The 24,038-nt window shown below is 48.0% G+C and overlaps 1 protein-coding gene across 2 annotated transcripts in view; it reads right to left on the bottom strand.

The window, feature by feature from the left end:
- The window catches only part of NSF (N-ethylmaleimide sensitive factor, vesicle fusing ATPase), a 201,524-nt gene extending 181,240 nt beyond the window's left edge, over nt 1–20,284 (bottom strand). For both annotated transcript variants that reach the window (XM_074978745.1, XM_074978746.1), the window contains exons 1-2: nt 20,156–20,284; nt 3,887–3,972 (exon numbers count right to left, since the gene is read on the bottom strand). In XM_074978745.1, coding sequence (XP_074834846.1) covers nt 3,887–3,972; nt 20,156–20,167 — 98 coding nt within the window. In that variant the 5' untranslated portion in view covers nt 20,168–20,284. The remainder of the gene's footprint in view (nt 1–3,886; nt 3,973–20,155) is intronic.
- Between the last annotated feature and the right edge of the window lie 3,754 nt (nt 20,285–24,038).

Below are 24,038 nucleotides of genomic sequence, written 5' to 3'. Positions count from 1 at the left end.
ACAAGGACTGGAGCCGGCTCCTTGCTGGAGTCTATTCCCCTCTCAGACCAGCTGACCCCTGCCCAGCAGACGGAGATCAAGGAGGTGCTGCATTCGCATCAACAGCTGTTCTCGGACAGACCCGGACGCACTGACCTGGCTGTCCACCGAATAGAGACAGGCACCCACGCCCCTATCAAGTGTGTGCCATTCAGAGCCACAGGGAGGACGGCTCAGGACATAGAGCGGGAGGTTGAAGACATGCTGGCTCTGGGGGTGATCCAACCCTCCTCCAGCCCCTGGGCCTCTCCCGTGGTGTTAGTCCCTAAAAAAGATGGGTCTGTTCGGTTTTGTGTGGACTATCGCAAGCTTAACGCCATCACTGTCTCGGACGCCTACCCCATGCCCAGGCCTGATGACCTTTTAGACAAGCTGGAGGGAGCCCGTTACCTCACCACCATAGACCTCACCAAGGGGTACTGGCAAGTGCCATTAGACCAAGATGCCCGGCTGAAGTCGGCTTTCATCACCCCTGTGGGGCTCTACGAGTTCCTGGTCCTGCCCTTCGGCCTCAAGGGGGCACCCGCTACCTTCCAGCGTCTGGTGGACCAGCTACTGAAAGGGATGGAGAGCTTTGCCCTGGCTTATGTGGACGACATTTGCATCTTCAGCCAGACGTGGGAGGTAGCAGGTGCTGGACCGACTCCAGAAGGCCGGTCTGACTATCAAGGCAGGGAAGTGCAAGGTGGGAATGGCTGAGGTGACCTACCTGGGCCACAAGGTGGGCAGCGGCTGCTTAAAGCCAGAGCCAGCTAAAGTGGAGGCTGTCAGAGATTGGCCAACACCCCAGACTAAGAAGCAGGTCCAGGCCTTCATTGGGATGGCGGGGTACTACCGGAGGTTTGTGCCCCACTTTAGCTCCATCGCAGCCCCCCTCACGGAGCTGTGTAAAAAGGGAAAGCCTGACAAGGTGGTCTGGACCGAGCAGTGCCAAGATGCCCTCTGCGCGCTGAAGGAGGCTCTGGTCAGGGCCCCAGTGCTGGCAAATCCAGACTTCAACAAGCCCTTCCTGGTGTTCACCGATGCCTCGGACGTGGGGCTGGGGGCGGTGCTAATGCAGGTGACTGACAAAGGGGAGAAACACCCCATCGTGTACCTGAGTAAGAAGCTGCTGCCCCGGGAGCAGAGCTACGCGGCCATAGAGAAGGAATGTCTGGCCATGGTGTGGGCGCTGGGGAAGCTGCAGCCGTACCTGTTTGGACGGCGTTTCACCGTGTACACCGATCACTCACCCCTGACCTGGCTGCATCACATGAAAGGGGCCAACGCCAAGCTCCTGCGGTGGAGTCTGCTCCTGCAGGACTACGACATGGAGGTGGTCCACGTCAAGGAGAACAACAACACCATAGCCGATGCCCTGTCACGCAGGGAGGGCCCCGAACTTCCCCAGGTCACTGGCTAAGTGACCCCGCTCAGTGCGGTCTGGAAGGGGGGAGAGATGTGATGGAGTGGGGGGGTGCATGTGTGAGTCAGGCTGGATGTCCGAGGCAAGCAGCAGCTCCCAGTGGCTAAGGATGACCCTGGGGCTACAACTGGCAGATAACACCTCTGCCTGAACAAAGAGCAGGGAGGAGCTGAGCTGGGTTTTGAATCGGGGGCGGCAGTTAGAGGCGAGGAAACGGGAGAGCTGGAAGGCAGCCAGCCTGAGGAGGGGGAAAGCTACACCCCAGAGGGGCACCCCTCGGGGTCTTCCCCCCAGGACAGGTTGGAAGGACTGTCTCTGGCTGCTATGCTGTTGCTTCTGTGAGAAACTGGACATCTGTTGCCTAATAAACCTGCTGTTGTACCTGCTGAGTGAGAGTCACTCCTGCCAGCGGACGGGGTACAGTGCAGGGGGACCCCTGAACCCCATCACACTTATCACCTGTCTTACAAGTGCAAATTAAGTAAGAAATGCCCTTGTAACAAACTGGCGTCACAAAGACAGACCAGTATGATCTGGCACCATAGATAAGAAAGAGAATACATAACCCAGAGGGATATAAAAGGTGGGCCCAGCAGAACTCTAACTTTGAGTGCATTCCACCAACTTCCTGCTGGTCGGGTCAGGTGATTGCCTCCCGAGGTCCACAACTGGGGACGCCCAACCTCGTATTCGTCTTTCCGCGGAATTGAGTGACCGATCCAGCTTGGCTACGCTGGTATCGAGAGACGCAGAGAGGGTAAGATACACTCATGCTAGGTCTCCGACTTTTTTGTGCACAGCTAAAGAATTAGAGCTCTGTAACTAGATGTCGCTGTGTCAAGATATCATTGTGTTAGATGGTAACAGATATCTTTGTATTGGATTGTAACGTAACTTGTTAACACCTGTACTTTGCTAGCATATAAGAAGTAGACAATAGCCTTTTGTAACCACATGCTTATAACTGTAGCTTAATAAACTTGTAACTAGTTAAGCTCTGAGCCTGACCCTGTCATCCTCTTGTCACTACAACACAGCCGGCACAACAAAAAGAACTTTAACCGTTTGGTTACTACAGCCTGGCCGTGGGTGAGAGTGCTAGGAGCTGCCTGCTCTAACAGTAAAAAAACTGGGTTGCTTAGGACCCAGGGGAATACCTCACCGCACATTACCCGGCCACCAGCTAACACCTAGTAAGGCTTGGAGTGACCAAAGGAACCATAATCCCATTCATTTCAATGGGCTTTGGCTCAGGTCGAATTTCTTTTCGAAGTTATGGGTTAATCCATTCCAGGTCAATGATCTGGAGTGGGAAGACCTTCTTATGAAAACCGCTGAAAATACTCTCTCAAGGGAAGAAAAAACTGTCACTAGAGAGGCTGGCCTTTGACCAAAAAGGAACCATAACTGTTTTAATGAGCTGTTCATGTTTTTTGTTTAACACTCATGTGCACTGGCATTTGAGAGAAAATTCTTGTTCTGTGGATCTTCCTTGCCAGGAGGTCTAAATCCAGATTCAAGCCTTAATCTTACACATCTGTTGTTTAGATCTGCCCTAAGTCACAGTTCATTCTCCAGGTTGCTCGTAGAGCAAAAAAAGCTACGAGCTACCTCCTATTCAGGGAAGATTGCAAAGCTGCAATATAGCCGCATGAATTTCTGTCCTTAGGTCCTCCACTTCTGCCAAGTTCCATTGCAGAATCGCATGACTTGGCAAGCCGGGCTTGGCTGCTGCTGCCACTACTGCAGCGGCTGAGGGGAGCTGGCCAGCTGCTGATGGAAAAGATATGCTGGCTACCGGTGCCCAAGAGCCAAAGTCCGCAACATCTCTAAAATATACATATAAAAGCCTAGCAAAGCGAACTGTACTGCCATCATTAAAATGAGAAGTGTTAGCATGGCCCTTGCCATGAGCCCCTCAGCTATGAGCCCAAGGCAAGTGCCTCACTCCCATCACCCTTGTTACAGCACTGCATTTTTGAACTATAAAATAGTTTACTCTCTCAAAATCTGAAATCTAACAACTGTACAGAAGGGGCTAAGACAACAAGGTGGCAGACTTTTGGATCGCAAATAGCATTTTACATAATAGCCTGGTAAATGAAGTGTTCTGTGGCCAAAGTGAAATTTTCTTCTTCCATGTAGTATACGTGTAGTATACGTGTAGACTTTTAATTGAAATACCCTAAAAATGGGTCCATGGAAGCAGGCCTGCTCTTCGTCTAAACACAACCCCTACCTTAGTCCCACCTTTTGAGATAAAGCCACACCTCAACTTTTAACCTCAAAGCCACATTCAGAGTCCCATACTAGAGATATACCTGTGACTCACATAGGGTGAGCTCTCCAGACAAGCAAGAGTCACGAATTTACCTAACTGCTTCCAGACCTAACATGGCACCATCTCTAGGTCTCATTAGAAGAGTAACAGCAGATACTTACTGGCCAGACTGGAAGTCCTTCTCATTAACCACAGCACAGTTGCTTAATGACAGTTCATCTGTTGGACATCTTGCCGCTTGCATAGACTATTGAGAGTAACAGACAAGAGGATTAAAAACAAATGGTAATAAGTCACAAAGTATCTTTTTTGCTCAATAAACTATTCATTTTAAAATGTTATAAAAAATGCAGTTTGTTCCTTGAGATCTCATTAGCACTGATGTGCCATTAGGAATAGTTTGTCATTAGTGGCAAAGACCGCCTTTCTACATTCATCTGAGAGGTAGCTAAGTTAGTCTGTACCTTCAAAAACAACAAGTCCTGTGGCACCTTATAGACTAACATTTTGGAGCACAAGCTTTTGTGAGCAAAGACCCGCTTCATCAGATGCAAGAAAGCTTATGCTCCAAAGTATCTGTTAGTCTATAAAGTGCCACAGGACTTCTGTGGTTTCTACATTCAGTTTCTAAGGTCACTTACAACAGTAAGTCTGCAGTTAATTGTAGCCATGTAAATCCAAGGGCATGAGAGGTAATATCGTTACAGCGTGGCTTCCTAAACTGGAGGGGGGGCATGAGGCGACCCAGCTCCCCGCATCATTCTCCTCACCCGAAGAAAGAGGCGGCCTTTGCTTTTGTGTCTCAGCCCCTGCCATTTTACATGGATGTTCCAGTGCAGCCACTATAACAACCAGGGAGCCGGCAAAGACCCACGTGGAACCAGCTGCCTCCTGCAAAGGTGATTGAACGTGGGTTGGAGTGGGGAAGAGGAGGACCAGGAGAATGGGGTAAGACAGAGGGCTGGGGATGGGGTAAGAGTTGGGGCTAGTGGTGCCTGACTTTCTGACGGGGGGGGGGGCACCTCAGGCAGGTGACTTTCAGGGCTTGTGGGGCTCAAGCAGCTTTAGCTGGCAGGTGGGCAACTGGCCCTGGCAGCACAAGCCGGCTTGGGCTAGCGGGCAGGCAGCTGGCCCAGCTGCGTGAGGCTCAGAAGGCTGGTGGGCAGGCAGAGCTCAGCTGGGTGGCTTGCTGGCATGGACAGCTCTGGCGGCTGGCATGGGCTCAGGCTCCCAGCCAGCTGGGGCTGTACCAGGTACCCACAAGGGAGCACGAAAAATTATTTGTGCTTATTTTTAATTTTAAATAACATTTTTATAAAAAAGCTTGTGTGTTTATTTAAAAGTACAAATTGAATTTTTTGTTAAGGGGGGTTGGATGATGGTAAAAAAGAAGGTGAGGGGCATGATGCCAATAAGTTTGAGGATGACCGATTTACCGTAAACCCTCGATTTACCAGAGTAATTGGGGGAAGGGGTGACCATTAATGCTCGAAGTCCATTATATCTGAAACATTATGCTGTATGATGATGCACTGACCTTCCCAGCCCATCCCTCTCTCTTGTCCTCTGCCCCTCCACTCCCCTTCCCCACTCCTGCCCCATTTTTCCCCTCACACATCTGTCTCCCTCTCCCAGTAATCAGGAGAGGAGTTGAATGCCAGCCTGGCTCCTTCACCTCCTGCAACTCTCAGCACTGCGGCTCCTACAGCCCCCGACTCTGAGGCACCTGTGCGAAGGTAGAGCGTGGCTAACCCAAGCCTGCCAGCGGGCAGCAGACTCCAACACCATGGCTGCTGCTCAGCACCACTGCAGGCGGCAGCGGCCAGGTGCTGACACACTCCACACAATAGGGCTGAGGGAGGAGAGCTCCTGGCACCCCACCACAGCCTCCCCACCCCCTCACCCAGCTCCTCTGGACCCTGTGGCCCCTCCAGCCCAGTGGCAGCTCTGGTGAGTCTCTAGCATTTATTTGGGGGGGGGGGAAGGAGAGGCTGACAGACAGCATACATTATTTCCATAGTCTGTTACATTGGTGTCCACTAAATCGAACGTACAGTAAACCCTCAAGTTACATGGGGATTGCGTCTCCCCTGGGCTTGCTGGAGCCAGGAAACTGTACAGTCCACTAGGGCTGGTCAATTTCCTGGCTCCCAGAGTAGCAGGGACCCAAGAACCAGGGAGCAGCCTGTTCCTACCTCCCGGCTCCCCATCACTTACAGGGAGCCAGGAACCAAACAGCAGCCTGGCTCCTGGCTCCCCTCTGCCTGCAGAGTGGGGAAACTGACCAGGGCAGCAGCCTTGGTCTGTTTCCTGGCTCTAGCTGGTGGGGAGGAGTAGGAAACCAGGAGCAGCCTGGCTCCACCCTTCCCTCCACTCCTTGAAGCCAGGAAATTAACCAGGGATGCTGCCCTGCTCAGTTTCCCAGCTCTGCAAGTGGAGGTGAGATGAGAGCCAGGCTGCTGCCTAGTTCCCAGCTACCTACCACTCTGGGACCGGGAAACCACTCCTGTCAGGGTCAGCAGTCGTGTTAAACTGAGATGCGCAACCTGATTGCGTGCATCTCGAGGGTTTACTGTACTGTATTTGGAACAACTTCTGTTGGTGAAACAAACTTGCTTTCAAGTTTTACAGAGATTTCCCTCAGAAACCTGAAGAAAACATCTCTCTTTCCCCAACAAGTTAGTAACATTAAAGATAATACCACATCATCTTGGTCTTTCTTTAAAGCAGACATTGTCACAGACATTCTACACTCCGAAACCTCTAGATCTGACAACTGCAGTACATTCTGCAGAAGCCTGCCCTAAGCTCATTTCACAAAGAATAGATCTGTTTGGCATTATTAGCCACAAGATAACATACCAGATCAAGTATCATCTTATTGGCTTCTGAGGGCAATTCAAGGTGTTGGCAGGAAAATGTAAAATGCTATACTGTTTGGGATTTTAACATCTAAATACCCATCCCTGTCCTGCTATGCCTCCAAACATTTAAGACTGTACAGTGTGAAAACATTATGGTTTAATGAATAATTCTGATACTTTCAATTAGGCAAGAGATGAAAACGAATGATTTTTGGTAACTCAAAGTTCCTGCAAATTTTCTATTTATAATTACATGAAGTTTAAGACAAAAAGCAGTCAAGTAGCACTTTAAAGACTAGCAAAATAATATATTAGGTGAGCTTTCGTGGGACAGACCCACTTCTTCAGACCATAGCCACACCAGAACAGACTCAATATTTAAGGCACAGAGAACCAAAAACAGTAATCAAGGAGGATAAATCAGAAAAAAAAAATGATCAAGGTGAGCAAATCAGAGAGTGGGGGGGTGGGGGGGGAAGGTCAAGAATTAGATTAAGCCAAGTATGCAGACGAGCCCCTACAGTGACTCAGAAAATTCCCACATATATTCAAATTCAGCACATTAGCACATGGTTTGAACTGGGATGGAAATTTTCTGAGTCACTATAGGGGCTCCTCTGCATACTTGGCTTAATCTAATTCTTGACCTCCCCCCTGCACCCACACCTCCACTCTCTGATTTGCTCACCTTGATCATTTTTTTTTTTCTGATTTATCCTCCTTGATTACTGTTTTTGGTTCTCTGTGCCTTAAATATTGAGTCTGTTCTGGTGTGGCTATGGTCTGAAGAAGTGGGTCTGTCCCACGAAAGCTCACCTAATGTATTATTTTGCTTGTCTTTAAAGCGCTACTTGACTGCTTTTTGTTTCGATAGTATATAGACTAGCACGGCTCCCTCTCTGTTACTGTAAAGTTTAAGGGTAGATGGAACCATTAAATCAGTGTTTCCCAAATGGGGTTCCACAGAAGGAACCCTGGGGTTCTGCAAACTGAAAATAAGGGTTCCATGAGAAAATTCCATTACAATAGCTGATTCTTCTGTGATTCCCTGCCCTGCCACTGCTGAAACACTAGAGCTAAATGTAATTGGCTTAATAGACAGCAGAGCAGCGGGAGGGATCCGGCCATTAAACCAATTGAGTATGGTTCCATCACTTCAGTGGCAACAGGGCAGGGAGCTTTAGAGAGCCCTTCACTTGCCCCACTACCCAAGTGGCCACACCCCTCTGGTGGGTGTGACTTGGCTCACCCCTGCCAGCAGAACACCTCCACGCCAGTCTTCCTTCCACTGGGCACACGTGGTCACCCAGCATAGACTCCCCAGCCAGTGCCACGGATGGGTTATTCCAGCAGCTTTTTTGGGGCTGAGAAGGGTTAGGTCTGGGGAGGGAAGGGGCAGGTTTGTGGGAGGGGGGGTAAAGCTTGGGGATAGGGGGACATATTTGGAAGCTGAGGTGTGTAAAGCCTGGAGATGGGGGGTAGACCTTGGAAAGGGGGTTTCGCAAAATTCTTTGGAATTTAAAAGGGTTCTGTGGCCAAATAAAATTGGGAAACTGTGTTCAATTATACCATCTGACCTGTATAAAGAGGTCATTAAATTTTACAAATATACTCTCACATTGAGCGCAGAGATTTCAGTTTCCTGAGAATTGCAATGCTTTAGTCTTACTGATGAGCATGCCACAGGCAGAAAATAAGTGATACCGTGGCACGAAAGCCCACAGATTCTGAAAGTGACTGGGCACTGACCAGGTGAGACATACCCACGTGATCCCAGGTGGCAATGCATGCTCCATACTGCAGAGATAGTAATCACCAACCAGTCAACTACAATTGACTGCTTGGATCCTGGACACCCTTCCAGGCAATGATGAGCTCCAGTGGTGCAGTGAGGCTGCTGCTACTTACATAATCGTGGAAGATTAGGGTCATCTAGTCCAACCCCTACTCAAAGCAAGACCAACCACAGTTATAAAATTCCAGCCAGGGATTTGTCAAGCCTGACCTTAAAAACCTCTACAGACAGAGTTTCTAACACCTCCCTAGGTAATCCATTCCAGTGCTTCACATCACTTGCCTAGTGAAACAGTTTCTCCTAATATGCAACCTAGACCTCAGCACTGCAACTTGAGACCATTGCTCCTTATTCTACTACCTGCCAGCATTGAGAACAGTCTAGCTCCATAGTGACCAATCAGTTCTATACGTGCTACTGCTATTGCAAACTAGCCACATTAGGAAAATATATTTATTGCTCAGGCAAACTAGTCACCCTCAACAAGCCAAATAGCCATGGAGCTAGCATGATGGACGTGACAGATCTAGCTCCACCCTCTTTGCAGTGAAGGGTGTTATCAAATCCCCCCTCATTCTTCCCAGACTTAAAAAAAATCCAGTTCCCTCAGCTTCTCCTCATAAGTCCTATGCCCCGGCCCCCTAATCTTTTTCAATGTCTTCCACTGGACCCTCTCCAATTTGTTCACAAGCCTTCTGTTGCGGCCTGCCTGCTCCAGCCAATGACACTTCTAAGAACAGCCACCAAGCCCCCAGTGACCCTGGGGAAGCAGGGACAAGCAGAGGTCTCTGAGAAATGTAGGTCCTGGACTTCCAGCTTCTGGAACGTTTTTATGGTGCTCCTTTTAACTCAACTCAGTATTTTCACAGCCTTCTTGAAATGCCGACACCAGAGCTGGACATCACATACAGAGGCAAGACCGCTTCTCTTCGTGTTGATATTCCCTTTTACACACACACACACACACACACACACACACACACACACACACACTCTACTGTACAAAACAGCTTATGTTGAAGTGATTAACTGCAAAAGAATTATCAAAAAGCTGAGTGCAAGGAACAACAGGACGAGGGCAGCAGCAGAAGAGAGATAAATATGACTGTTTGCAGCATTTTAAACCAACAGGAGGAAGAGAAGCAGCAAGAAGATACTTGTAATGGTCTTGTGCTTCCCTCAAGACATGCATGGGGATTTCAGCATTGAGTATACTGAGGAAAGTAAATTAAAGAAGTACGAGAAAGAAACCAAAGGGATTTGCACCTAAAGAGTGGATATGATGGGGCGGGAGAAGGAGAGACTGCTCAAAGTTTACAGGCTTAGGAACTGAAGAAAGGAGAGCAAATACTGAACCTGAATAATATTTGTGCTTTCTAGCCAAATTAAGTCCTCTATGAATTCTGAATTATTGACCTTTGACTTAGGACCAAAGAAAATTGAAGAGAATGGTTCAGGTCGTAAGTTGACCATCTGGAGCATCTTAGCACTAAATCATGCCATGATGCCTGAATAACACTAAGCAACCGGCATGCTGTGACCTCTGCTTTTTACACTAATCTTAATTATGTCACTGTTACTTTATACTCCTAATCGGCTGCATCCACCTGTTGCCTCTCAAATACTGACAGCATGCAGATGGATTGCTGAGGTTCTAAGGTTGAGGAGGTCTGGCACGACCACAATACATGTACAATTAAATACCAGAAGATCTACTGAGTTGTGCTCAAGTCCTTCAGAGCAGGGGGTTGGCAGTGCAGGGGGTGCAGGGTTCAGGACAGTGGTGGGGCGCTGAGGGTGTGAAGGGTACAGGAGGTGGTAGGCAGATGGCAGCTGCTTCCTGGAGCCAGCCTAACATGGCAGAGCCCACATTGCCCAGTCGGCAACATTGCTCCCTAGGGCCAGCCCAGGACAGTGGGGACTGCATTGTCCCAACCAGCTCCACAGCTCTCCTGGGCTGTCAGGGTGCACTTGCTTGCTGCTCCCACCCCTAGCCCCACAGATCATTCTGGCATATAACTATCCCCCAACCTTGCAGCCCCGCTGCAGTCTTTCTGAAGTGTAACTGTCACAATTACCAGACCCCCTCCTTTCCATGTGATGAAAAACAATTGTATTCCAGGCACATCCCACTATCCTGGCACAACCAAACTCCAACTTTTCTTTAAGTTATAAAAAAACCTGCATACCAAATTTGGAGGTCCTAGCCCAAAGGAATTCATTGAAAAAGAATTCTTGAACAAACAGACTCTCAGATGGACGGACATACAAACTCTCTTGAATGTACAGTAGATTAAGTGGCCTTATGAACAGCAACATCTTGGAGATTTGCACTGAAACAACACAATAACAAATTCTACTGGAACTAATACAATTCATGGAACGTAGGTGGGAAGAGATGTGGATTCATGGCAGGAAGCTGCAAAAAATAAATGGGCCGATGAACATTTGCACAAGTCTAACTATTCAAACGCGAAATCCACAAATGAAAGATGTGCACATGAAATATAAAATGTTATAAGTACAAAATGCAAGATTTCCACAGTGCACTGATCTGCCATGAACTGGCAGAGTACATCTAGCATAAAAGATGTCCTATGAGTCAACAGCATCATAATGAGGCTATTTTTATTGCAAACTAACATCAGCAGGAAAGCCCAGAGCAAATTCAACCTTTTGTACATACTTATATAAAGGTTTTGTAGACTATACTACAACAAGGATGTTTAAAGACAGAAAATATCATTACCATCATCCCATCCAGTCTGACCTCCTATGTAACATGGCCTATAAGTCTCAGATGGGTAGCCAGTTCAGTCTGTATCTTTGCAAAAACAAAGCAGTCCTGTAGCACCTTAAAAAAACTAACAATTTTATTTATTAGGGAATGAGCTTTCGTGGGAAAGACCCACTTCAGATTCTGGAGCTGAACCGAGAAATAAATTAGAAAAATCCAGCAAAATATAAAAAGTAAGGGGGAAGGAGAGTAGGAGGAGGAGAGCAAAAATAAATAGAGAAAAAAGAAAAAAAAATGGAGGGGGAAGTCACTTATCACTAACAGGACCTCTGGGAAAAGTAAATTGCATTAAGGGGGATGTCTGCCATCCCTGCAAATATCAAAAGGTGGAGAAATCATCCTTGTAATGCATAAGATAATAGATCTCCGTTGAGTCCCCAATTACAGATGTCAAACTTGCAAATGAATTCCAATTCAGATGTCTCCCTTTGTAATCTGATGCTAAAAATCTCGTTGTAGTAATACCGTAAGGTCATTTACAAAGTGTCCTGAGAAATTAAAGTGCTCACTAAAGGGTTTGTGTGTATGCAAATTCCTAATGCCTGATTTGTGTCCATTCATCTTTTGGCTTAGGGACTGTCCAGTTCTCCAACGTACATGGCAGAGAGGCATTGCTGGCAGGTGACAGCAAATATTACATTAGTGGAAGTGCTGGTATACAATGGTGTGGCTGATTCGGTTAGGTCCAGTGATGGTATCTCTAGTATAGATATGTGGGCAAAGCTGACAATAGGGTTTGTATTTCTGTGGTATGATGTGTGTCTGTTAGTGAGTATTTTCTTGAGGTTGTATGGCTGGCTATAGGAGAGAACAGGCCTGTCATCCAGGGCACATGAGAGTGAGGGATCGTGTTGTACTACAGATTAAAGATTGTCAATGTACTGGAGGGGTTGAAGTTGAGGGTTACAGATGACAAGCGGTGTTCTGTTTATCCGCTTAGGCATGCCTAGAAGTAGCTGGCTTCTGGGTATTTGTCTGGCCCCATCAATCTCTTTACTTCTCTAGGGCTATGTCTACACTAGCCCAAAACTTCAAAATGGCCATTTTGAAGTTTACTAATGAAGCGCTGAAATACATATTCAGAGCTTCATTAGAATGCCGGCAGCAGCTACACGTCGAAATTGAGGCAGCTCACCACCGCGGAGCTCATCCAGACCGGGCTCCTTTTCGAAAGGACCCCAGCAACTTCGAAATCCCCTTACTCCTATCTGCTGTTAGGAATAAGGGGATTTCGAAGTTGCCAGGGTCCTTTAGAAAAGGAGCCCCGTCTGGACGAGATGCACGGTGGCGAGCAGTGTCAATTTTGAAGTGCTGCGGCTGCCGGCATTCTAATGAGGCACTGAATATGTATTTCAGCGCTTCATTAGTAAACTTTGAAACGGCCATTTGCATGGCCGTTTCGAAGTTTTGGGCTGGTGTAGACGCGGCCTAGGTGTATAATTAAGTTTTACAAATACCTGGTAGAGATCTTGGAGTTTTTCTCCCGGACAGGAATTGGAGGAGATGTGATATCTTAGGGCTTGACTGTAAACAATGGATCGTGTGATGTGTCCTGGATGAAACCTGGAGACATGTACGTAAGAGTAGCTTCTGGTGAGTTTTCCAGTACAGAGTGGTATTAATTTGACCATCAATGATTTGTACTGTAAATTGGACCCATGTTAAGGAGACCCTTGAAGAATTCCACAGGGATTTCAATAATTTGTACCCCATCATCAATCTCAGCCTCAACCATTCCACACAAGAGATCCACCTCCTGGACACTACTGTATAAATCAATGATGGTCACATAAACATGCCTCTATACCAGAAATCAATTGACCACTATTCTTACTAAATACCTTCAGATTCTGTCCAAGACATTACATAATCCCTTGTCTACAGCCAAGCCCTAAGATATCTGCACCAATCCCACAGAGAGACAAAAGCCTACAAGACCTTTATCAAAACAAAACAGCAGAAATGTATCACTTTAAAGACTAACAAAATGATTTATTTGGCAATGAACTTTTGTGATGAAGTGAGTCTGTCCCACGAAAGCTCATCACCAAATAAATCATTCTGTTTGTTTTTAAAGTGACACATTTCTGCTGTTTTGTTTTTTTGGAGTACAGACTAACACGGCTACCTCTCTGTTACTATTCAAGATCTTTATCAAGCATTCTTAAACTTAAATTACAACTTGGGTAAGTAAAGAAACAGACCGATAGAGACAAACGAGTACCCAGAAGTCACCTACTTCAGGACAGGTCCAACAAAAAAAAATACAGAACACTACTAGTCATCACCTATGGTCCCCAACTTAAACTCTCCAAGGCATCATTGACAACCTACAACCTATACTGAAATATGATCCCTCCCTTTCACAGGCCTTGGGTAACAGGCTAGTCCTCTCCCACAGAGAGCAGACCAACCTCCACAAAGTACTCACCAGCAGCCACACACCATACCAGAGAAACCCTAACCCAGGAACACTGAAACAAATCCCATTGCCAGCTATATACAGGTGACAACATCACACGGCCTAACCACATCAGCCGCACCAGCAGAGGCTCATACATCTGCACATCCACTAATGTAATATTTGCCATCATGTACCAGCAATGACCCTCTGTCATGTACTTTGGACAAACCTGACAGTCTCTGCACCAAAGAACGAATGGACACAAATCCAACATCAGAAACTGGAACACACTCAAACCTGTAGGGAAGCATTTTAACCTCCCTGGGCACTCAATAATGGATATAAAAGTAGCCATTCCTCTACAAAAATATTTTACTACATGATTACAAAGGTAGACATCAGAATTGGAATTCATTTACAAATTTGACACATTTAATCTCAGCCTTAGCAGAGAACTCAACTATCATGCATTACAAGGGCAATTTCCCCACCTTTGATATTCACAGGACTTGGACACATACTACTTAACTTGCTTCATCAACTGGTCCTATGAGTGTCAGGTAACCCTTCCCCTCCACGCTTTATAAACCCTAGATTCTATTTTTTTCTGTCCCAATCATCTGAAGAAGTGGGCCTTGCCCACAAAAGCTCATGACCTGATAAACTTGTTAGTTTCTAAGTTCCTACATATGACCGCTTATTTCCAAATTATAAAGAAAACAAAACAATTAAATTATGACCATTAACAAATCTGAAGTCAAAGTTCCAGGGAGACATAGAACTTCAGGGAATTAAATGACGTCTGGGGTACAGTGTTTTCTATTTTTGGAATCCTAAGGGGGGGATACATTTCTTATTCATAAAAAGCATAAGTTACTAATTGCCAGTTCTCCACAGGAGAATCACCTTTATATTTATAATCAAAGACTCTTCATTTCACAGAAAGCGCTTAACTTGCTAATCCTGCTCAGCAAGTTATGCAACAACATTTCAATCTGGGAGAGCTTTTGATCCTTACAGAAAAAAATGGAGACTATAATATTCATATAGATTAAGTTTAACTTCTGTACTCATAATTTACCAGAAAAATTCATAGAATCTTTCAAAGTAAAACTGTTACTCTTCCTGAATAGTAACAGAGAGAAAGCCATGCTAGTCTATATACTATCAAAGAAAAAAGCAGTCAAGTAGCACTTTAGAGACTAACAAAACAATTTATTAGGTGAGCTTTCATGGGACAGATCCACTTCTTCAGACCATAGCCAAACCAGAACAGACTCAATATTTAAGGTACAGAGAACCAAAAAATAGTAATCAAGATTGACAAATCAGAGAAAAATTATCAGGGTGAGCAAATCAGAGAGCAGAGGGGCCGGGCGGGTGAGAGTCAAGCATTAGATTAAGCCAAGTATGTAAAAGAGCCCCTATAATGACCCAGAAAATTTGCATCCCGGTTCATGTCACATGTTAATGTGTTGAATTTATATTCCAATTTGACACATTAACACGTGGTTTGAACTGGGATGCAAATTTTCTGGATCATTATAGGGGCTTTTTTGCATACTTGGCTTAATCTAATTCTTGACTCCCCCCTGCCTTCTGCCCCTCTACTCTGATTTGCTCACCTTGATAATTTTTTTTCTGATTTGTCAGCCTTGATAACTATTTTTAGTTCTCTGTGCCTTAAATATTTTAGAGTCTGTTCTGGTATAGCTATGGTCTGAAGAAGTGGGCCTGTCCCACGAAAGCTCACCTAATAAATTATTTTGTTAGTCTTTAAAGTGCTACTTGACTGCTTTTTTGTTTTGTTACTCTTCCTGTGTATTTTAGTTCTATTGCTGTGGTCTCTACCATTACACTGAAAATGCGCCTTGAGACCACAAAACTAGATTCCTGTTTCCTCACTACCTTTTCATTTTCATTTATATTCCTGATGGCAAGATACCGAGTTCCTTAAGTAGATCTGCAGCAACCTTCAGCACAATGAGCTGCTATTCTGTTGTAACTGGGAAGTAAGGATATACTGGATGCTGCTCCTCTGCTTGCCTTGCTTGAAGCTTGTGACCCAGGAGGGAGTTGAAACTGACTATTTTTCAATCCTTTCCATACACAGCAAAGGAACTAAAACAATTGGTTTTGATCATCTCACCCTACAATCACAATACTTCTTACATGAAACCTGATTACATCAAGGGGATTGACAGAGTTAAGATCACAATAATTAGTTTGGAAGTTTAAAAATATGACTACTTTTTCCACAGACAACCCTTGGGAACAACGTTTAGAAACAATAAGCCAATGTATTCTTTTTTCCTCTATTACTACATTACATCTTCTAGCTCCAGTAGCTCAGTTCTCGGAAATCATGAAACGAGTACAAACATAGTACTTCAAGGAGAATCAAATACATACTAAGTAGCCTCACTTCAAATTATTCTCTATCCATCAACTCATTAATACTCAGTATTACGAAGAGGAAGGTAAGAAAGTATTAACACGACTTTACAGATGCAGAAGAAAATTCAGTGAGTTGACAGAGACCTGGACTGAGCTGGTGTTGGAACTAGACTAAAAGCTTGATGTTTCTAACATCAGTTCCAGGTTCAAACCACAACTTAAGCTCTTCTGATGTTTAAAAAAAAATAAAATTGTGTCACTAACAGTCACGACTCTTTACAAAAGACACTGGAAAATAATCAAACAATTTAATTTTTCATTGCCTCAGTAGGGTCATATGCATAAACACGACAACACAACTTAATATGGATCCTGCATATTGTAAATTGAAAAATTGTTCCTGTAAGTCCCATTGTTGGCAAGTTAGAGAAGCTAATCACCAGAACCAAGGGTTTCATAGGAGTACATTATTCTGTCACTTGACTACGATTTGTTTTTAATATTGTAGGTCTTGATTTTTTAAAAAAATTAAGTAGTCAAAATACTTATTGTATAACAACAAAGAATAAAAAACTAAAATTATGGATTTAACAGGAGACCTGCACTGTGGTTTGGTTTTTTGTTTTTTGTTTGTTTTTTTTTTTAAATGGAGTACATGCCTAGATCCCACTCTGTATGTGTGAAATTGATTGTTCCTTCCTAAGTGGTGCACTTTGCATTTGTCTTTATTAAACTTCATCCTGTTTACCGCAGATCATTTCTCCAATTTGTCCAGATCATTTTGAATTATGACCCTATCCTCCAAAGCAGTTGCAACCCCTCCCAGCTTGGAATCATCTGCAAACCAATATCTAAATCGTTGATGAAGATATGGAAGAGAACCGGTCCCAATACAGACCCCTGCGGAACCCCACTTTATATACCTTTCCACAAGATTGGGAACCATTAATAACTACTCCGAGTATGGTTACCCAGCCAGTTTTGCACCCAGCTTATAGTAACCCCATCTAAATTGTATTTGCCTAGTTTATTATTAGAGTATCATGCGAGACCATAACAAATGCCTTACTAAAATCTAGGTAAACCATATCTACTGCTTCTCCCCTACCCACAAGGCTTGTTATCCTACCAAAGAAAGCTATCAGATTGGTTTGACATGATTTGTTCTTTACAAAGCCATGCTGGCTCTTCCCTATCACCTTACACCTTCCAAGAGTTTGCAGATGATTTCTTCGATTACTTGCTCCACAATCCTGGATTTACAATGCCAAAGCTCTAATTACTGAGTTATCCCTCCCACTGACTATCCAGCACCAGCTGCGGTGGAGTAGGCACTATCATGTGCATGTCTGATGGACACTTACCAAAACAACTACTGCATGCACAATTCACCAATGGAGAAAGGAAGGGGGAAGCCTAGAAGAAATATTTTGAGTGGGTGTCTTCAGAGTGACCAGAGATGTGACATCAACACCACACATTAGATCCTAGGACACAGTAGCCCAGGACAGGGATAACAGGCAAAGACTTGTCAGGGAATGAACACCCACTTTTGAAAAAAAATTGTGCTACCATGTTTGCAGAAAGACACCAAAAAAGTACAGATGACTGTCCTACAATAATCATGGCCCAAGTCTGATTTCCAGCACCACCTGCAACATCTGCCTACAAGCCTGTGGCTCAAGGCTAAGACCCCTCAGTTACTATAGGGCTCTTAAAAAATAAAACCTGTGAAATCATTCTCAACCTCAACATCATTAATCCACATCAATAATATGTACACATTATGTCGGCAGTAAAGTATCTCCTGCACCTATAGCATGGTTCAGTTAATGTAAGCCTGGTCACACCTGAGTGACATAACTTATGTCGAAATAAGCGCTAGTGTTAACAAGCCCTCGGTGTGCAACTCCTTTCTGCTCTTAGCTTTATCAAAGCATCAAAAACTATTCACAACACCAGCACAAGTGGTCCTAAATAACCATCAGATTTATTTTCCTGTTACAAATATAATCCTATTCAACAAACTAAAAGATTCTGAACAATACTTTTTTCACAGCACTAATGTACCAAGACATATAAGTACAAATATGCAATCAATCTTCAGTTAATTAACACCTGCTAACTAAAGGACCAAATTTACATCTAACATAAGGGATGTAATGCCATGGAAAATGTGTCCATGAAATCATGTCTACTTGCTTTGAACTCTTGCATACTCCTAAATTCTGCTTCAGTAATCTTTTAGATTGAACCAACTGGGCTCCAACCGCCTACTGTGTGTTCTACTTAATGACCTAGCTGTTAAGATTAATGTTAGTAAAAATTCAGACCAGATTTCTGTTTAAAATTTGAATCTAAGTACTGCAATATCTATACTGTTGCTCAGATTGCTGTGAAATAAGGCATGCCTTATGGTAGCGTAGGGTTCTGTTAGGGATCTAAATCTGGGGACATTTGAAAAAGGAGCTTCCAAGATACAGTGCCTGAAAAAAACAAAGCTTTTCTTTATGTTAAGAGATTCTAGCTTAACTTGAAAGGGGGGAGTGACAGCTCAGTGGTTGGAGCATTAGCCTGCTAAACCCAGGGTTGTGAGATCAATACTTGAGGAGGCCATTTAGAAATTGGGGCAAATGGACGTCAGGGGTGGTGCTTGGTCCTGCTAAGAGGACAGGGAAGTGGATCAGATGACCTCCCAAGGTCCCTTCCATTTCCAGGAGATGTGTCTCTCCAGTTACATATATATATATATATTTTTATAGCAGCCAAATTGTGCTTACATGTACAGGTCAAACCAGTGCTCTTTTGCATCAGGGTCTCCTGCATTTTAAGGTTTATCCTCACAGAATGCATGCTACCATTAGCTCTTTGATAAAAATTCAAACTCTGAAGAAGGTTTTGCTATTCTACTTTACTTTGCCAGAAGCATCTTGCCCTGAATGAGAAGCTAAAGAACTGAGCATGTGCAGACTAGGGGCTCTCTCAAAAAACTCTATCATAAAATCCAGCAATCTCACAAGACATCAAACCCCAGTCCCAGCTCTACCCAGATATCATAAAACTAAATTTACATTACAGTGACACAGCTGCGCTGAGGTATGTAATGTCGTAATGCGGAGACATCTACCGCACACCAGCGCAAAAGATTTCTTCCATCAGTGTAGCTAATCCATCTCACCAAAAGATAACAGATTAATTGTGCCATCAACCAATCCACCTCTACATCAGGCGCTAAATCAACCTAACTACAGGGCTCTAAGTGTTTACTTTTCTCAACCTTGGCAACATTAGGTCACTCTAATTTGTACTGACCAGACCTGAATTCATATCCCAAACCAGGGCAGGACTCTGAAATAAGAACAGCAAGCATAGTAGTCCAATCCGCCTTTATCAAAGGGGACTTTTATCGTGGAGAAATGGAATTGGAAGAGAACAGCTACTGATGCCGCAATTATTGTCTGAAGAGCAAACACACCAGAGAAGCAAATGGGAAGATGCTTGGCTCTGGAAGAGTATTAGAGACAGGCTGCGGATCCGGTGAGGGACAGCAGAGGCGGGGGAACTGGGCCAGCCGTCAGCACCACATTCCCCACCCGTATGTGCGCTATGACCTGGCGCACAGGACCCAGGAAATGGGGAACCCAGGACGAGGGGAGCAGGAGACGGGGGTGGGGGCAGGAGCCGGCATGTGGGGGAGGGGGAGCCGGGGCGGGGGGGATCGGGGGGGACTCGGTACAGGGAAGCCGGGGCGGGGGGGCAGGGGGAAGGGGAGCCGGGGCGGGGGACTCAGTACAGGGGAGCCAGGAGCCGGCATGTGCGGGAGGGGGAGCCAGGGGGACCCTGTACGGGGGAGCAGGGGGAAGGGGAGCCAGGAGCCGGCATGTGGGGGAGGGGGAGCCAGGGGGACCCTGTACGGGGGAGTAGGGGGAGGAGGAGACAGGAGCCGGCATGTGGGGGAGGGGGAGCCAGGGGGACCCTGTACGGGGGAGTAGGGGGAGGGGGAGACAGGAGCCGGCATGTGGGGGAGGGGGACCCGGTACAGGGGAGGGGGAGCCGGGGGGGGACCCGTTACAGGGGCGCAGGGGGAGGGGGAGCCAGCATGTGGGGGAGGGGGAGAGCTGGGGGCGCAGGGGACGAGGGGACCCTCCTGAGGCGGGGGACGCGCGCACTCACCCGCCCCGCCATCTCGCCACTGCTCCCGGCTGACACCGCCTGGCCCCGGCAGCGACAACCAAACGCCAGCGCGTCAGCGGCCTGCGCATGCGCACTGCAGCCAAACTGCGCCGTGTGGGCGGTGCGCTGCGCCGACTCTGCGGCAGCGCCGGAGCCTGTCCGGCAGGGGGCGGTGATGTCATGACGCAAGGGCACGTGTGCCGTGGCTGGAGGCTGGGCAGGCCCCGCCCCCTTCTGCAGAAGCCCCTCGAGCCCCGACCCACGTGCTGGCCGTCTGGAAGGGGGGGGGGTCTCTGCGGGCCCGTGGGCGTGGCCTTGGCTGACACGTGCCGCCCCTTCCCCCCACGGCTGTCCACGCCCGTGGCGGTGCCCGCGGGCCCGACCGGCCAGGCTGCAGCACCGCGGCCGGAGCCTGCTGTGCCGAGAGAGCAGCGACAGCGGCGCGCCTGCCCCACCCGTCACGCCAGCGGCCCTGGGAACGTGGGGCGGGGGCATCAGACTTACCCCAGCTCAGGGTGGCCAGGCCGAATCCCCAACGCCAGCGCTCCCGGGCCCTGAGCGCCCAGCGCCTCGGGCACAGGGCTGTGCTCCTAGCCTGCCTCAGAGCCGAGCCTGGGCTATGCGGAGCGATCCGGCTGGCCCGGTGTGCCCCGCTCTGGGGCCCAAAGCACACAGCGCGAGGGAACAGGCCTCAGCAGCTCTCACTAGTTCTGTGCAGACCTGTCCCAGGAAACAGGAGACGTCGAAGTCGCTAACCTCATGAGGGGATCGGAATAGCGCCCTACTTCGACGTTCAACGTCGAAGTAGGGACCGTGTAGACGATCCGCGTCCTGCAACGTCGAAATTGCTGGGTCCTCCATGGCGGCCATCAGCTGGGGGGTTGAGAGACGCTCTCTCTCCAGCCCCTGCGGGGCTCTATGGTCACCGTGGGCAGCAGCCCTTAGCCCAGGGCTTCTGGCTGCTTCTGCGGCAGCTGGGGATCCATGCTGCAGGCACAGGGTCTGCAACCAGTTGTCAGCTCTGTGTATCTTGTGTTGTTTAGTGCAACTGTGTCTGGGAGGGGCCCTTTAAGGGAGCGGCTTGCTGTTGAGTCCACCCTGTGACCCTGTCTGCAGCTGTGCCTGGCATCCCTATTTCGATGTGTGCTACTTTGACGTGTAGACGTTCCCTCGCTGCGCCTATTTCGATGTTGGGCTGAGCAACGTCAAAGTTGAACATCGATGTTGCCGGCCCTGGAGGACGTGTAGACGTTATTCATCGAAATAGACTATTTTGATGTTGGCTGCACGTGTAGACGTAGCCAAGGTTTCCTTTGCCAGTCAAACAAAAATAGTGGCGTTCCCAGTTATGGGCCTAGTGATGCATGGAACACACGCCAACATCATACAGCCCAGCAACACACACACTGCAGCCCAACCCATCTCTCACTATGACACAGTGCAGCTTGACCTGGGCCCTCTTGTGTCCACTAATCCCCACTTGGGAGAACCTTGCCCAGGACTGTCCACAGTGGAGAACAGTAATCTGTGAGGGTGTGGCACAAGTTGAAAGGTGCCACCACAGTGCAGACAACCAGAAGCAGAGGAGAAAAAAAGATCAGCAAAAGCTGTCCTGCGCCCCTCCAACAGCTACCAACACCTGCCCCTTCTGTGGTAAGTCCTGCAGCTCCAGAATCGGGCTGGTTGGCCATCAACAGACTTGCAAATAGGAGAGTGACATGAAGACGTCCTACCCATTATCGACTGACCGCCAAGAAGAAGATGCCACTCTAGGGCTGAATTAACTCAGCTGGGGAGCAAGAACTATTAAGTTTTATTGGGCCCCCTAGGCTCTGGGATGGGGCCAAAAACAAGGTGTTTGGAGCACAGATGGGAGCTATGGGTTTAGGCAGGGAGTTAAGCTGTGGGATGAGTGACGGCTCCAACTGAAAGGTGTGGGCTCTCGGGTGGGGCTGGAATCAAAGTGTTTGGGGTACAGCAGGGGGCTCCTGCTGAGGCCAAGGGGTTGGGAATGCAGGAGCAGGCTCAGGGTGGGACATGGGGGTGCAGGATCTGAGAGAGAATTAATGCATGGGAGAGCTTGGATCAGGGACAGGTCATTGGGCTGCAGGGTCTGGGTAAAAGAGTGTGGGCAGGACTTAGGGCTGGTGTCTGAGGCAATCACTGGGACACTGTTTTGGTTGCACAGGACCCAGGCAAGGGAGCTCTGCACACTCCGGTCTCCTCACCTGCAAGCACCCCCCCCACACACACACACTGCTGTGTGCTCATCTGCAAGTACCCCCCTACACACACACACTGCTGTGCGCTCATCTGCAAGCACCCCCACACACACTGCCCTAGACCCATCTGCAAGCACCCCCCCCACACACACTGCCATCTGCTCATCTACAAGTACCCCCCCCACACACAGCCATGTGCTCATCTGCAAGTACCCCTATGCACACACACACACACACTGCCGTGTGCTCACCTGCAAGCACCCCCTACACACACACACACTCTCGTGTGCTCATCTGCAAGTACCCCCCTACACACACACACTGCTGTGCGCTCATCTGCAAGCACCCCCACACACACTGCCCTAGACCCATCTGCAAGCACCCCCCCACACACAAACACTGCTGTGCGCTCATCTACAAGTACCCCCTACACACACACACACACACAGCCATGTGCTCATCTGCAAGCACCCCCACACACACTGCTGTGCGCTCATCTACAAGTACTCCCTACACAAACACACACACTGCCGTGTGCTCACCTTCAAGCACCCCACACACACACAAACACTGCTGTGCGCTCATCTACAAGTACCCCTACACACACACACACTGCCGTGCGCTCATCTACAAGTACCCCCTACACACACACACACACACACACACACTGCCATGTGCTCATCTGCAAGCACCCCCACACACACTGCCGTGTGCTCACCTGCAAGCACCCCTTACACACACACACACTGCCGTGCGCTCATCTACAAGTACCCCCCACACACTGCCGTGTGCTCACCTACAAGCACCCCCCCACACACACACTGCTGTGCGCTCATCTACAAGTACCCCTACACACACACACACACTGCCGTGTGCTCATCTGCAAGTACCCCCTACACACACACACACACACACACACTGTCAAAACAAAAAGCAGTCAAGTAGCACTTTAAAGACTAGCAAAATAGTTTATTAGGTGAGTTTTCGTGGGACAGACCCACTTCTTCAGACCATCTGAAAAATGGTCTGAAGAAGTGGGTCTGTCCCACGAAAACTCACCTAATAAACTATTTTGCTAGTCTTTAAAGTGCTACTTGACTGCTTTTTGTTTTGATAGTGTATAGACTAGCACAGCTTACTCTGTTACTATTCAACACACACTGTCGTGTGCTCATCTGCAAGTACCCCCCCCACACACGCACACTGTCGTGTGCTCATTTGCAAGCACCCCCCCACTCACACACACACACTGCTGTGTGCTCATCCGCAGGCACCCCCCTACACACACACGTTGCTCACAATTCCTGGCCAATGGGAGCTGTGGAGACGGAGACGGCGACGGCGACGGCGACGGCGGGCGAGGAAAGCGCCTGCGCCCCACGTCCGGCGCCCGCAACTCCCGCGCAGCTGGGCTGGGGGACAGCGGGGCGGGCCGGTGCGGGGCTGGGCTGGGCTGGGCTGGAGGACTGTGGGGCGGGGCGGGGCTCTCCGCTCCCCTCCCCTCCCCTCCGGCTGTCCGCAGCCGCGCTGGAGCCAGAGCTGTGCCGGGCTGGTGGAGCCCCGGGCAGTGCGTGCAGCCCCGGCCCTGGCAGCCGGCCCCCGGCCGCGCACCGCCCCACGCCCCAGGCAGCGGCCAGTGCGGGGCGGTCTCCCCCGAGTGC

Source organism: Carettochelys insculpta, chromosome 28 (assembly GCF_033958435.1).
Source record: "Carettochelys insculpta isolate YL-2023 chromosome 28, ASM3395843v1, whole genome shotgun sequence".
NCBI classification, from domain to species: Eukaryota; Metazoa; Chordata; order Testudines; family Carettochelyidae; genus Carettochelys; species Carettochelys insculpta.
The sequence above is the reverse complement of the archived record's forward strand: the minus strand, read 5'-3'. Positions and strand labels throughout refer to the sequence as shown.